The sequence below is a fragment of the Podarcis gaigeae genome (assembly GCF_964106915.1).
Source record: "Podarcis gaigeae genome assembly, chromosome: 15".
NCBI lineage: Eukaryota > Metazoa > Chordata > Lepidosauria > Squamata > Lacertidae > Podarcis > Podarcis gaigeae.
This window is the reverse complement of record NC_139692.1, coordinates 39,112,316-39,126,758: the sequence shown is the minus strand read 5'-3', so window position 1 is coordinate 39,126,758 and position 14,443 is coordinate 39,112,316. Positions and strand designations below refer to the sequence as shown.

General features: G+C 47.5%; 1 protein-coding gene across 1 annotated transcript in view; it reads left to right on the top strand.

Moving 5' to 3' along the window:
• The first annotated feature begins 104 nt into the window (after positions 1-104).
• LHX1 (LIM homeobox 1) overlaps positions 105-14,443 on the top strand; it is a 51,017-nt gene continuing 36,678 nt past the window's right edge. Inside the window, exon 1 of the mRNA XM_083714717.1 lies at positions 105-1,757. Coding sequence (XP_083570843.1) covers positions 1,588-1,757 — 170 coding nt within the window. The 5' untranslated portion in view covers positions 105-1,587. The remainder of the gene's footprint in view (positions 1,758-14,443) is intronic.

Genomic DNA, 14,443 nt, shown 5'->3' with positions numbered 1-14,443 from the left:
GGCGCCCTCGGATTGGGCGCCGGCGGCGGTGACGTGGCGGGTCCCTGCATAAGGCTCCGGCGTGGAGGCGGCGGCCAACATGCAGACTATAGCGAGGCTGGAAGGAGCAGCGGCGGCGGCGGCAGCAGCCCGGGAAAGAGGCAGAGCGAGGCGCGCGCGGGACTGGAGAGCCCGGAGCAGCAGCAGCAGCAAAAGCACAGGCAGCTCCGCTTGCCAGAGGCCTCGTCCCCTCGCCTCCAGCATCGGCCAGGAAGAGACTCAGGGGAAGAGCTCCTTTAATTCGATTTTTATTCTTCTTCTTTTTTAAGAGGTTGGGGGACCTGCTAGATGTCCTCAGCAGCCCGGGAACGTCCTCGCCAAGCCAGCCCCGCATCAAGCGCGTCCCCATGGACCGGGCCAAAGAGTTTTTGACTCCTGGACTCACTCCGAGCCCATAGGGGTAAGGGAACTGCTGCTGGTCGCTGTTGATTGCTTACCTTACCCCCATCCCACCCCCACCCCAAAGGATTTTATATTATAGAAAAGGAAGGAGGGCGATTATCAGCACCGATCTGGGGGTGTTCTTAAAATAAAATTAGGAAAAGATTGTTTTTGTTTTGATTTTGTCACGAGAGAGGGGGAGAGCTTCCCCCTCCCGCTCGATTTCCTAATATGAGCATCGTTCTATTTATATAGCAGACATCATATTTCTCTCCCCTCCACGCCATCCCTTCCTCTCTGACTCCTCAAAATATCTCATCTCTCCCTTTTCTTGAGACCCCCCCCCAAGGCTCCTCGTTTTGAGATGCCCCAAGCATTGCAGCCTATGATTTCGGACGATTCTTTTTTTTTAATGTTGGGGAGGGGGCTCTGATGTGACTTGCACTTTGACCTCTGACTGCTCTACCTCAAACCTGCGAGGACTCCTTTGTTTCCACCTCCACCTCCACCTCCACCCCACCCCCCATGCTCCTTTACCTTCCAGCATACTGACAGTACCTGATTTGGCCTCCTCGATTGCTCTCATTCGTTATTATTATTAATAATAATAATTCAGGTTCTTGAAGAAGGCTTTTTTTATCCGGCAACAACCTCAGCCACCAGAAAAAGGCCACGAAGAAGATTAGCTTCTGTCTCTGGTTCTTGAGCCGCCAGCCTGGCCTCCTCCGGACGCTGGAGTTTTTAATTTTTGGAAGATTTTTTCAAAGAGAAGATTTATTGATGTTGTTGATGATGGTGATGATCGTTGGCTTTTGAGTTTGATGTTCCCGCCGGGACTTCTTTGAGAAGATCAACTTCTGCAGACAGCTTGCTCCAACGTGAAGGTTTTTCAAAAGCGCCGAGCCTGGGGAGGGTCTTCCCTACACCCACCCACACACCAGGGTGTGTGTTTTGGGGTGCTTGTTTGGGGCGTTGATTTCTGCCTCTGCTGTGGTCATCTGGGAAGGAAAAGCGTCTCCTGCCTGCCTGCCTGCCTGCCTCCTCCAGCCTTGCTTGCAAACTTTTGATCCTACTCCGCCTCCAAAAAACACACACACAAAAAACCAACTCACGACGACATACCCAGCGCAACAGCCCCCAACCACCCGCCCCCCCTAACCAAAGACAATGGTTCACTGTGCTGGTTGCAAAAGACCCATCCTAGACCGCTTCCTCTTGAACGTTTTGGACCGCGCTTGGCACGTCAAATGCGTTCAGTGCTGTGAATGTAAATGCAACCTGACCGAGAAGTGTTTCTCCAGGGAAGGGAAGCTTTACTGTAAAAACGACTTTTTTAGGTGAGTCCAAAACTTTTTGGGGTTTTTTGGAGGGGGGAAGGGATGGTCTCTTTTGTCTCACTTTCTGTGTTTACTATGTGTTTACTAAGGAGTAAGCCCACTGTGTTCCGTGAGGTTTGCTCGCGGGGGAATCTGCCCTTGCGCGCTTGGCCCTAGGGAAGCGCGTTTTAGGACTGCGCAAGGGTGTCTGGGGGTCGCAGCTCGCATGCTTACTTCTAAGGAAGCGTGCATAGGATCGCGGCTTGCATGCTTATTCCTGGGTGGGTGCATCTAGGATCGCAGCTTGCACGCCTACTCCGGCGTGAGTAGGGTCGCAGCTCGTGTGCGTCCTCCTAGGGTTGAGCCTTGTTAAACACAGTGGGACAACGTCCCCCTAAATTGCCCTGTTCATCAACTTTGGGTAGCAGGGAGGGGTTATTCCACTAAGCCACCTCCGCAGCATCGCGTCCAAGTTAAGGTACCATGCCTGAAACTTTTCTCCTGCTTCCCGCCCGCCCCCAACATTACAAACCACTTTATATGCGTAAAGGAGAGAAGCAGTCAGTACCAGGTTTCGCTTGCGCCCCCCCAAAAAATTAAAACGATACCTTCCGGGCTTTCCTATCTGCCCCGGGCCCTCTTTGAATTGCCAGGGCTTTCTGGCCCCAGGATACCTGACGGAACTGCCGGGCCTCTGAACATGTTCAAAAGTGCTTTTTCCACCACCACAACCAGACGCAAACGGACTTAGACTTTCTAAGACCCCTTTTTTAAAAAAATATATTGCCCGGATAAAATATTTGGGGGAGGGCAGGCTGATCAGTCCTCAGGGCAAGGGTATTTGTGTTTCGTGCACATTATTATTATTATTATTATTATTAACTGCAACTATAAGAAAATGCGGGATCCGTTATGATGCGTAGAGAGGCTCGTCTGTTTTTCTCCAGCGGGCCTTTGTTCTAGAGTAGCAAGCGAGGACTGATGCCTGTGTCAGCTGTCAATCAGTGCCTGGGAAAAGGGAGGGTGACCTTAAAAAATAAAATGATTTTCTCTCTCTCTTCTCCCTCCCGCCTCCCAGGACAAGGGTGGGGGGTTTGGACTTTCTGCAAAGTTCAATTCGGGAAATCTCTCTCTGCGGGCGTTTCTAATATGACCCACTTTAACAAGTCACACTTCCCTTCTCTCCCCCCCCCCTCCGCCCCCAATCGCCAAATCTCATCACCGTATATGGCCATTTTCCTAAATCAAACAAAGGACAGAAGGGAGAAAGCGGAATCACTGGAATTTTAAAAAAGTTTTTTTAAAAAAGGAAACTCCTGTATTTCCCCCCCCCCCAAAAAAAATGTTCATAACCCAGTTCTTCAAATCTGGCTGGTTTTCAAACCGGAGAGATAAAATAACTCAGTCGACGTTATCACGATAAGTGAGCGGAAGCCTTACTCTGAGGAGACCCACTGAATTTAACGAGCATGACAAACTTCGTTCGTTTCAGTAGGTCTACTAAGAGTACAGCTTGGCTGAATACAACCCATGATGTGCTTATATACGTGTGCTTGTGTGTGTGGTCAGATACAGGTAAATCTAACAGGATAAATGGATAGATAGATAAATAGATTAGATTAGATTAGATTAAACCCCCTAGCAGCACCTTCCTCAAAGGCGGGGAAAGGACTTTTGCATATCATTTTCTGTTTTCCTTTCCAATTTCGTAACAACGTGCAAGAGGCGGGGTTGGCATCGGTTTCCTTTCGGCGCCCATCGATTCAATCGCGAGGGGAAGATCACTGCTAAAGCCACTCTTTTTATGATCAAAGAAAAAGGTCCGAGAGTAAATATATAAACAAAAGGTTTGTGCGAGAGGGGAAGGAGGGATTGACCTTGAATTGCCCAGGTTTCTTCCTCAGTGGAAAAATACGCCACGATCACAGCCCACCCTGATACCATAAAGCGCTTCTTTTGAAAACTGGGCTTCTTTTAGGTGTTTAAAAAGAGCCAAAAAAATAAACAAACCCGATCAAACCCGCCCTTCTCCTCCCCTCGCCCGGCGAAATTGAATGATGCTCCCCGTCTGGCCAATATTTCGTCTTGCTATCCTTCCAAGGAGGCTTCCTTTTGGCGACATTCTTTGTTTCTTAATAATCGTAATTAAAATGATAGTAAACAGCATTTTGGGCAATTTAAAGAAGGTGGGAGGGAGGCCAACTTTAAAAAACCAGAGGAAAATATGTCTCCTCCTTTTTATTTTTGCTTTATAAGAATTCCGTTGAGGTTCCGAAGGTTATTAAAAACGATGCACGCGAAAGGAGAATTTTTAAATGTGCTTTTATGCAATAAAATGATAATCGTGATAATATGCCATTCTGGCGCATGGAAGAGATATATAAATTAACATAATATTTTTTTTTAAAGCGCGTTAAGTGAAGCGAGCTTCGTTCTCCTCTGTAAGCAAACGATCGAGTAAATAATACCTTTTTACGCGTTAAGCTTTTGGGGAGCATTTTATCCAAAGGAAGGACTTTGACCCGACAGGCAACAGAAACAGGATTATCTGAAGGGCTGGGGCAGGGGAGAAAATCTAAACACATGTCCCAAAAAGCTAGGGACTGCTAAATGCTGCGATCCTAATTTCACCGACTGGAGAGTAAACGCCATTGAACTCAGTCGGGCTTTTGAGTAAACACGTTTGTGGTTGCAAACTTAGTAAAAATCCGGGAGGTGAACAGCGGAGTCTTTCCTTCTACTCAGAAGTAAGTGCCGTTGAGTTCAAATCGACTTATTCCCAGGCAAGTGGAGCAAGGCCTTGTGCAATGGCACTTACTCCTGAGTAAACGTACGTGGGGGTTTCCCTCCTTCAAATGGTGAATTTAGGTTGGCTCGCGCCTTTACGCAACCTCCCCCCACTTAATGCATTCTAGCAAGATGTTCTCCTCTTAATTCCCAATTTATTTTATTTGCCAGCTACTTTCGGAGGTTAGCAAAAATTAAACCGGCAGTGGACTGGGGCGCGCGCGGAAGAAACCGACTTTTGCATATGTAGCGTTCTCTTAGGCGTGGGGTCGATTTACAAAAACACACCTACACACAATAGTAATTGATAATAATAATTTTATTGTTTATACCGCACCAACCTGGCTGGGTTTCCCCAGCCACTCTGTAGAAGTTATTTTCTCCTGCCGACTTAGAGCACACACGGGGGCTGTGTGTATTGGGAGAGGTGTTAGAATTCACCTAGGAAATCTCCCTCCTTGTCTTTGCAAATTCCAAACTCCAGACGAGCGAAGGAAACGGGTTCCTAATGCGAGGATTTGCGCCTTGTGCACAATCCCTCTGCTTGTTTGCTGTGAATAAGCCGGGTGATAACTAGATCTGAATAAGGAAATGCGTTTCCGGCTGACGAAGCGATTGGTGCCTGCGTGTCCACACGGACAGGCACGCACGAGGGTCCCGTCTTCTCTCCGCCACCCGCAGCTGATCTAAGAATTCACTTTGCACCCGCGCGGGCGACTTGGAATCCTTGTTTTCACACGTCTAGATCCCAGGAACCCCTTGATCTGTGTTGATCCCTCCCGCAGGGGACCCGCTGAAATGAATGGACACTGAGGTCCATTAAGTCCAATTGGACGGACACACATTCCTTACCCATCTACCCGCAAGAGTTAGGATGCAGATGGCAAACCTGAGTTTCCAAGACTGGGAAGAGTATTTGAGGGGAAAGAAGTCGGTTTTTGTTTTGTTTTTTAACTTCCGAAGGCGGGAGGAAAGGAAAAGGCCAGTCCATCGGCTGAGAACTTCCTAAGACGGAGGCCCCGTCCATCGGCCGCCTTCCTGTGGTTTGAAATGGGCCGACGGCTCGATTCTGCCGAAGCGGCTCTGCAAAAGGCTGCGAGGAAGTCAGCGCAGTCTAGAGAAAGGGGAATCCAGAGCACAGGGGTGGGGGTAGAAATAAAATAATTGTGGGGGCTGACTGAGAAAAAAAAAGATTGATTTTAAATAGTTAGCTGGCGCTCTGAAAACCCTTTCGGGTCTGGAGAGCGGAGCGCGTAAAAGAGATGCGCATAAGTGAGAGGATGGATGGATCAGAGCGCGGTCCGAGGCATGTATACTCGGGAGTAAGCTCCTCTGGTTCCTACCGGCCTTGTAAAAATATTAAAAAAGGAAATGTTTAAGAGAAGGGAGGGGAAATATGGCTGGCCAAAAAGAACGTGGCACCCAGAATGGAAAGCGCGGTGGAGACAAAAGAGCTGCGGGAGGAAGCGAGGCGAGGGAGGAAAGGAAAGATCTCAGCGCGGAAAGGGAATAAAAGCAGCGAATGGGAAGGTGGTGTCCGGAGGGCCAGGGAAGGGCCGTGGCTCCGTGCAGGCGAAAGGTCCCCCGGCTGAAACCCGCGGAGAGAAGCTGCCAGCCCGTGTCGGCAATACGGAGCGCCAGATCGGGACCGGCGCCTGATTCAGTCGGCGGCGCTTGCTGTTCTTTGAGCTTGGCAGAGGGGAAATAGGATGCGCGGGGGGGGGGGGTGTGAACTAATGTTAGGAGCCAGGAAGGACAGTTCCTCGTTAAAAGGATGACCTGTCCCCATTGTTTAAATCCACCTGCTCTCTGTGTTGTCCCCTCTCATCTCGGTTCTTTCACTGCGAGCGAGCGCGCACCCTCCCCACAAAATAAAACAACCACAAACAAACTACCGTAGTTTGTTTTCCCCCCTCCTCAGTACACCACCCCCACCGGTCCCGAGAGGCAATTTCCTCCCTTCCCCATGGAAAGATGCCATCCTGTGCAGGTCTACTCGCAAGTCAGCCTCGAGAGGAGAAAGAGGATTGTTCCTGGATCAGTGGGTGCCTAAGGCCCGCTTAGGCTTCGGAGTTTTAAGTTTCTCGGGACTTACTTCCGAGTAGGCACGGGTAGGCTCGTCGGTGTCAAAAGACACGAGGGCTCTTGCCTAAGAGAGCCTGGCTTCTTTCTGCTATTGGGGCCTCCTTCCTTTTCCATCAAGTTTCTAGTCCCTCTTGTCCCGCGTAGGCAAGAAATCGTCTGCCAGCGGCCTCGGCTAGCGGGACGAAAGGGCTTCCTGTATGCAATCATTCCCAGCTTCACCAGCCCCGTCGCTTTTTCTTTAATTATTTTATGTTATTTTGTTTTGCACCAGCAGCCCTCTCCCGTGGAAGAAAAATTAAGAAATCTGATTTTTAAATAATAACAATAATACAAAAACCAACAACACTCAAACGCTTGTTAAGATGCCATGAGCCAAACCAGTAGGTAAAACGGGCCCCCTTCCAATTTTATGCCCACCATGTGTGTCCACGGCTCGAAGCACGTGGGAAACATTAAACCCGCTAACCCATTCGACGCCTTGATTTCCAGGCGGCTTTACTCCCAGGTAAACCAGGTCGCTAAATAGGCATTCTTGTATCTGTCTCTGTCATTCCGTCCCTTTAATGAAACAATTCGCATTTGATTCCTACTTCCCTCCGCAAGAAGAAGCAGCCTTCGGCAAACGCCGACACGTATCTTAAACGGTCGTGTGCACGCGCGGTGCTAGCACAAGGGAAGCGCGTGTTGGTTGTGGTTGTTTTAAGAACCCGCTGGTTTCAATGGGAGGCGGTGAAGCGCGCCTCGCCTGTGCGGTTCAGAGCAATGGGGCGGGAGAAAGGTTTCGACTTTGGCTGAATCGCGATGCCTGCCTGCGCACTTGGGGACAAGATGGGGAATGGAGGGGCGACGTTACGGACCCCTCCTAGCTGAACTTCAGGCTTGTGGCTAAGACTATCTCGGTCCAGCGGACCTTGTATAGCCCCGTGGGTTTCTCCATGGGTTGTTTTTAACCACACGGCTCCGAGACGCGAATATTTAAGCCGTGTAGAAGAAAACCCTTAGATGAATAAATGCAATAAATAAATGAAATATTTCTCTCTCCCCCCCCCCCCAATTTTCTTTCTCTCTCTGAGATGCGTTGGGTTGCCTCTAGCGTTTGGCCATTCTGAGAGCAAACCCCTCGCAGTTGATGGAGCTAAGTCAGCCGCGTTGCAATGGGTCTACTTTGAGTAGGATTAAGCTTGGATACAATCCATATGTTTACAAGTGACTGGACTGGCATTTTAGGACAGTGCCTAAAAATGTATTTTCGTGATGTGATTTGCCACCAGCAACTTATAGGCACACGCATATCCGCATGCAGACGTATTCGTGGATGTTTAGGATTAACTGCATACTTCCAGGTTCAGGGAGAACTTGTCTGGAGTGTCGTTTGGCGCTTTAAAAAATCGGGCACATGTGTAGACAGAAACAGATACGCAGCACACCAAATATATACTGCATCTATAGATTAGGTACCTTATATGTCACTGCGTAGGATGTATAGAAGCTCTCTAGTGGAGAATTGAAGTGGGGGGGGGGTGATCTTCGTGTCTCCTCGAAAGTAAGCCCCATGGCATTGCATGGCAATTGTTCCAGCGTAAAGCTGCATTCCTGGCGCGCCGGCAGCACGGAAGGTAATGACATCGGGGTGTCGTATCCCTCCTCAACAGTAGACCCATTGAAATTAACGGACTCGCGATAGCCATTTCCAATAATTTCAGTATGTAGGTCTACTCTGAGTAGGACTAGCGCTGCCGACAACCCGTGCAGTTTGTTCCGCCCCCCGCCCCCAAATCAACGTAGAAGTAGATGCTTCTGTCCCGGAGTGTTTTAAACTGATGGAGGCGATGCAGCCACCCAGAAGCATTTTTCAGGTGGCAGTCCTAGGCGCACTTAACTGACAGCTGACTACTTGGGAAGGGGCGGAGGGGAACGACCTTACTTCCGAGTAAACGAGTAGATGAGATCGGGTTTCGGTGTGGGGAGCTGAAAAGCAAGGGCAGGGAATCTTTCATTGGGTCGAACCTGTTAGGTGTGGATCGAGAAGAAAGGAATCTTTAACTGAGAGAGAAATTATTTAAGTGTTTTGGGGAGGCAGTTAAAAATCCAGGTGAAAATTTTGTGTGTGCGTGTGTGCAAATCAAAATACAAAATAATAACATTTTTAAATTAGTAGTAGACATTATTATTAATAATGGTAATTTGCCCCCTGCAAAACATGTGAAGAAATGACCACAATTGTGGTTTCTCTCACACTTCTATTTGCATTTTCCCCAAAGGAGCCTATTTGCAGTCTGGACCTGCCAGGGTTTTTATTCAGGAATAAAGCCCTTCTTCATCTTAGCTATCCTTCAGGGTAGAGACATGAATCAAAACAAAGACTCATTAAGCCTGCACAAACTTATCTGGGAGTATTCAGTGGGGGGTTACTTTTGAGTAGGACGCAAGTTGACCATCCAGTCAACAAAAGTCCCCTGGGTTGGTCCCCATTGGTAGAAGATTGCACTGCACCTGAGCAAGCCGTGCATGGAGAGATCCAGCGATGGATTCCTTGGGGCCATTGATACCTGAGATTGATGCTTCCAGCAACAACGCGGCCCCCCCTCACCGCAGTTGTGATTGTAATTTTTAATACTGAATTTTAAATTGTTGCAACTGATACCTGGGACCTGGTGGTGAAGGACGAGTAATAAATTGAGATAATATCAATTAAATCATTAATACAGGGTGACCAGATCAAGAAGAGCAGTCAGATCTGCACAGGTCTTTTGGAGGAGAGATTCAATATCGAGGTGAATAGGCTTGCCTTGCTTCTGAGTGCGAGACACACACACACACACACACACACACACACCTACCTCCTGGGAGCTTACTTGTCCGTACACCTGCACGGATCAAGCCGTTCAAGGCTGTGTTTTCCATAGGACCACCCCCAACTCATAATAGTGGCACTAGAACAAAATAGGGTGGGGAGCACAATAGGGTCAACTATATTTCTAGATGGGTGAATTGCGTTTCTCCCATCTCTGGGTGTGGGGGAAAATATGTTAATGACGGGGGACAGAGCCCAGCGATGGGGAGGGGCGAGTGGGGACGAGCTCATGGGGGGGGCTTGTCCCCCTTGTACTTCTCTACCCCCACTCAGGGCAAGCGAAGAACTTGTGGTTCGAACAACCTTACAGTAATAGATGAAGCCGCCTTGTATTAAATGCATCTAGCTCAGAATAATGCACCAGACTTCCCTATGGATGTCTCTGGCAGAGAGAGATCTTACTCCATCACCTATTCCCTGATCCTTTGTAGCAGGAGATGTTGGCGGCTGAATTGTGGGACATTTCTGCGTGCAAAGACCTAGGCCACCCTTTGGGTTAATCCCAAGCGAGGTTTGGTTTTGGATAGGTTATTTTCCACCCATGCCATCCCACCTGGCCAAGGAGATCTACTGCTTCTTTTTTGGCACGGAGGGAGCCATGTCGAAAGGCATCGCACATCTCCCAAATTCAGCTTTAATGCTTATTAGGGCGTCGTTAATCAAAAGTGTCAGTCCTCTGGAGAGGCAACTCCGTGGCATGCCTCTCTCCCATCTCCCTGTACAAACTCCCTTGTCCTCTTTCCAGGTCAATTACAGCTGCAGCAAACCTTTTATTTATATTCATGCTAATACATTGTGGCCTACAAAGTCTGGCCGACCTAGCCATTGGTGTACCTGGGAGCAAGCTGCCTCCCCCGTAGAATTCACCAGGACTTACTCCTGAGTAAGACAGGGCAGTTAGGGCGGCAGCCTTGCTACCTTTAACCCTACCCAGGAGAAGGAGCCGATGTCATGAAAACTGGAAGAGAACATGCAGTCAATTCTCTTATTCTTGGCGTAGAAGGAGCCACAAGGCCAGAGATGGCAAGCAGACAATTGGAGAAAGCTTATAAGAAGGTCCTCTGCCTGTTTCCTCTCCTCCTCCCCTCTCTCTGTGGAAGGCAAGGCTATCCGTGGTTAGTAGCCATGATGGCTGTGTTCTGCCTTCCTTTTAGAGGCAGGAATGCTTCTGAATATCAGTTGCTGAGAATCGCAGGATGAGAGTGTGCTGTTGCGCTCAGAAGCCCTGGTTAAGCCACCAGGAGAACAGGACCCTCGACTAGATGTGTCCTTGGCCGGACTCTTGTTTACGTTCTCCAGTTCCCTTCTCTTGCAGCTTAGAGAGATGGGTAGGAAGAGTGGCAGGGAAGGTTGGAATGCAGAGCACAAGAGCGTCTGAAAGATCCCAGAAGCCGAGAATATTAGTCTTGCGGCTTTGCTTGGGGAAGGGCTGTGGGTCATGGGAAGAGAACCTGCTTCTCAAGCAGGAGGTCCAAGATTCAATCTACAACAAGCAAGGCCAGGAGAGACCTCTCGTCTGAAACCCTGGAGAGCCACTGCCACTTGGGGTAAATAATACTGAGCTAGAGGGAGTAATGGCCTGACTTGATGGGTACAAGGCAGCTTTTTGTGTTCCCATGTTTAGTTCATTAATTTGTAGTTTCTATGTTTCTTTCAGTGCTCTTCTTTGTAATCCTGCATATGTGGCCATTTATTAATATTTCTGTAGCTTAGTCTGGTGCGACAGCATTATTAGGCCCTAGATGTATGACAGTTAAAACCAACATCTTCATATTTCTAATAATTTCTACCTGAGTTTGCTTTTTTCCTCCTCCCTCCCCAATCAATTTTCCTTTTCTGTTGTGACTTTATAGAATATAGATTGTAAACCTCAGGATGTAGAGATTGCCCCCTCCCCCTTTCCCCCCCTTTTTGCTCATCTGGGAGCTCCTCTGGGAGCCTCTAGGACTCTCCAAATTCAAAAAGGCTTGGGATTCCAGACCCTTGTCCAAGGGACCACTGGAACCACATAGAAAACGATCCAAATAATAAATAAGAGAAGCAATGTAGAAGTTTACAATCCTCTTGCTTCCGCCCCTGTTTTTTCTGCAATGTCCACCCAACAACCCTGTGAGGTAGGCAGTGCTTAAACTTTGAGAATAAAGTACTGGGGTTGTAGCCTTGCCTGGAAGCCACACTCTGCACCCCCAAATCACATTAACCCAAATTCAGATTTGCTGGGTATGCAAGCTCCTTGCTGCTTGAACCTGACTTTCTCCCTCCAGGGTCCTCCTATAATCCTTATTAGCAGCTGCTTCTAGCCAGAAAGAGATGCTCAGCACAGCCTCTGAAGATTATTTCCATTGCTTCTGCAGCCAAGTCATACTACAGAAAACAGGTTCCAGGGCAACATATCCCCAGCTGTTGATCACTCTTATTTCCATAGAAATACTTTCAGAACAGCAGCTGAAATGCCTTAAACCAGCTAGGGAATCCCTTGGCTGGGAGGTGAAGGTAAACAGGATCGTATTGGTACTTTTGTTTTCCCAAGAAGGGCAAGTTTATGCTGGTTGGCCAATGCGGGAAGGAGATGATGGTGGAGCCTGTTCCACACCATACATTCAAAATGCACATGACTTCCCTTGAAGCAGGCTTCCTCAACCTCGGCCTACAACTCCCATGATCCCTAGCTAGCAGAACCAGTGGTCAGGGATGATGGGAATTGTAGTCTCAAAACATCTGGAGGGCTGAGGTTGAGGAAGCCTGCCTTAAAGGATCCTGGGAGCTGTAGTTTGTTAAGGGGTGCTAGAAATTGCATCTCCTTGAGGGGAAACTACAGATCAAATTACTCTTTTCTGGGCAGTACACTACGTGCTTTAAATATGTGTTGGGTGTGCTTTAAGTATATGGCGTAGATCTGTATTGCAGTGTATTATTATTATTATTATTATTATTATTATTATTATTATTATTTCTTACCTGCCCTTCTCCCAAAGCTCCCAGGACAGTTTACAGCAAATAAAACACAGAAATAATATTTAAATGCAATACTATGCAATATTTAAAGACAACTTACAATCACAAAAAATAAGATGGGTCCTTAAAACATACATCTCAGGGGCCCAGAGGCAAGGTAAAGGGGTGCAATCTCTCCTTGCGCCTTGGTGGGGAGTTCCACAACTTAGGTGCTGGGCTGCCACTGCCACCCCAAGCTTCTGAGGGCAATGGAACAAGCGACAGGGCACCCTCCACCGATCTCAGCGCTTGAGAGGGAAATGTTCCACTTAGCGTACTTCATTCCACACTACCCCAAATAAATAAATAAAGCGAATAGAAACAAAATGTTAGAGTAGAATACAGTGGTACCTCGGGTTAAGAACTGAATTCGTTCTGGTGGTCCGTTCTTAACCTGAAACTGTTCTTAACCTGAGGTATCACTTTAGCTAATGGTGCCTCCCGCTGACACCACGATTTCTGTTCTCATTCTGAAGCCAAGTTCTTCACCCTAGGTACTATTTCTGGGTTAGCGGAGTCTTTAACCTGAAGCGTCTGTAACCTGAAGTGTGTGTAACCTGAGGTTCTACTGTACCCAGCTTCAGAATCCTCCATTCCATTCCACCTCCTGCCCAGTTTTCCAATCCCACCCACCCCAAAAAACCGCACCACGAAACCCATAGTCTCTTGGCTGGATTTTTAAAAAGAGTTCCTTCCATGGGTTTTTGTTCTTAACGCAAATCTCAGGGTTGCGCTTCAAGGTTGCTGATGCCTCCCATTCTCGTGCATGGATGGCGCCCTTTTGGCAACATAAAGGAATGCTCTGCGCTGGCTGCGCATCAGGAATAGAGGGAATGTTTCTTATTAAATATGTCTGTCCATGGGATGGGACGTAAAACAAAAAAAGACCAGGCTTCAGCCCGTAGGAACCTGCAGTCCAGAGTTCAACCCTGCAGGGAAATGAGAAGGAAGGGAAAGGCTAGAGGAAGAAATCTGGGTTTGCCAGATTTTTAAAATATTTTTTTTGAAATCTGCCTTTGCTCTTGTGCTTTCCAGCAGCAACCTGTGTAGCAGATATTAACAGGTGTTGTTCATTATCTTTAGGCCAGGAACAAAATTCATCAGCTGGTTTTCCTGCAGATCATGTTGTGCTGCTTGGCACAGGAGCAAAGCAGGCGAGGGTTTTCTGTTTTTGTCCCCCCCCCCCCCCCCGTTCGCCTAATAACAAGGGGTGGGGTGTTTGGGCTCTGAGCCAGGGAGACTTTGCTACGGGGCTGAATGGGAAGCTTTTCAGCACTTCTGAGCGGAGATGCAAATAAGAGGAAGACAGGCACACAGGCTCTGCCTAGGCCCCCTCTGTAAAATATCTGTGCTTTTTCAAAATTTGGGAAGCACAAAGTGTCCTTATTTTAACCTAGGATGACAAGGTGCAAAATGGGATGAGGAATTTTCAGTAAAAGCTCAGCAGCCTATTTTGGCATCAATAGATAAGCATCCCCCTGAACTGAGCTTTATCGCTTTTAATTGCTTTTAATTGCTATGCTTTCGAATGGTTTGTCTTACTGCAGTATTTTAACTGAGGGTGCTTAAATGCCCCATTTGAACTGCCATTGCATATTTTAATGGTGTGTTGATTTTACAGTTGTAAAGTGCTTGGAAGCCCTGTTGTCCTATAAGCAGTATATACATTAATTATATACAAATTAATTGTTATTAGTGGTAGAAGTATTTGCAGCTTACCTCCCACGATACACGCTTTGTGCACAACATGGGTCTGTTTCTTTCAAATGTTTATTTCAAAAATTTACATCGAAACCCTAAAGCACTTGATCGAAACAGAACCACACTGAAAGAGTTACAACATTCTAGCATGAGAACAGCAGCAGTTAAATCAAAGATACTTGGAACCTCAGGTTAAAAAGCATTTTTTAAAATAATAATAATAATAATAATAATAATAATAATAATAATACTTTTTTAAAAATGTGCCCAGGGTCTGTTGAAAAGC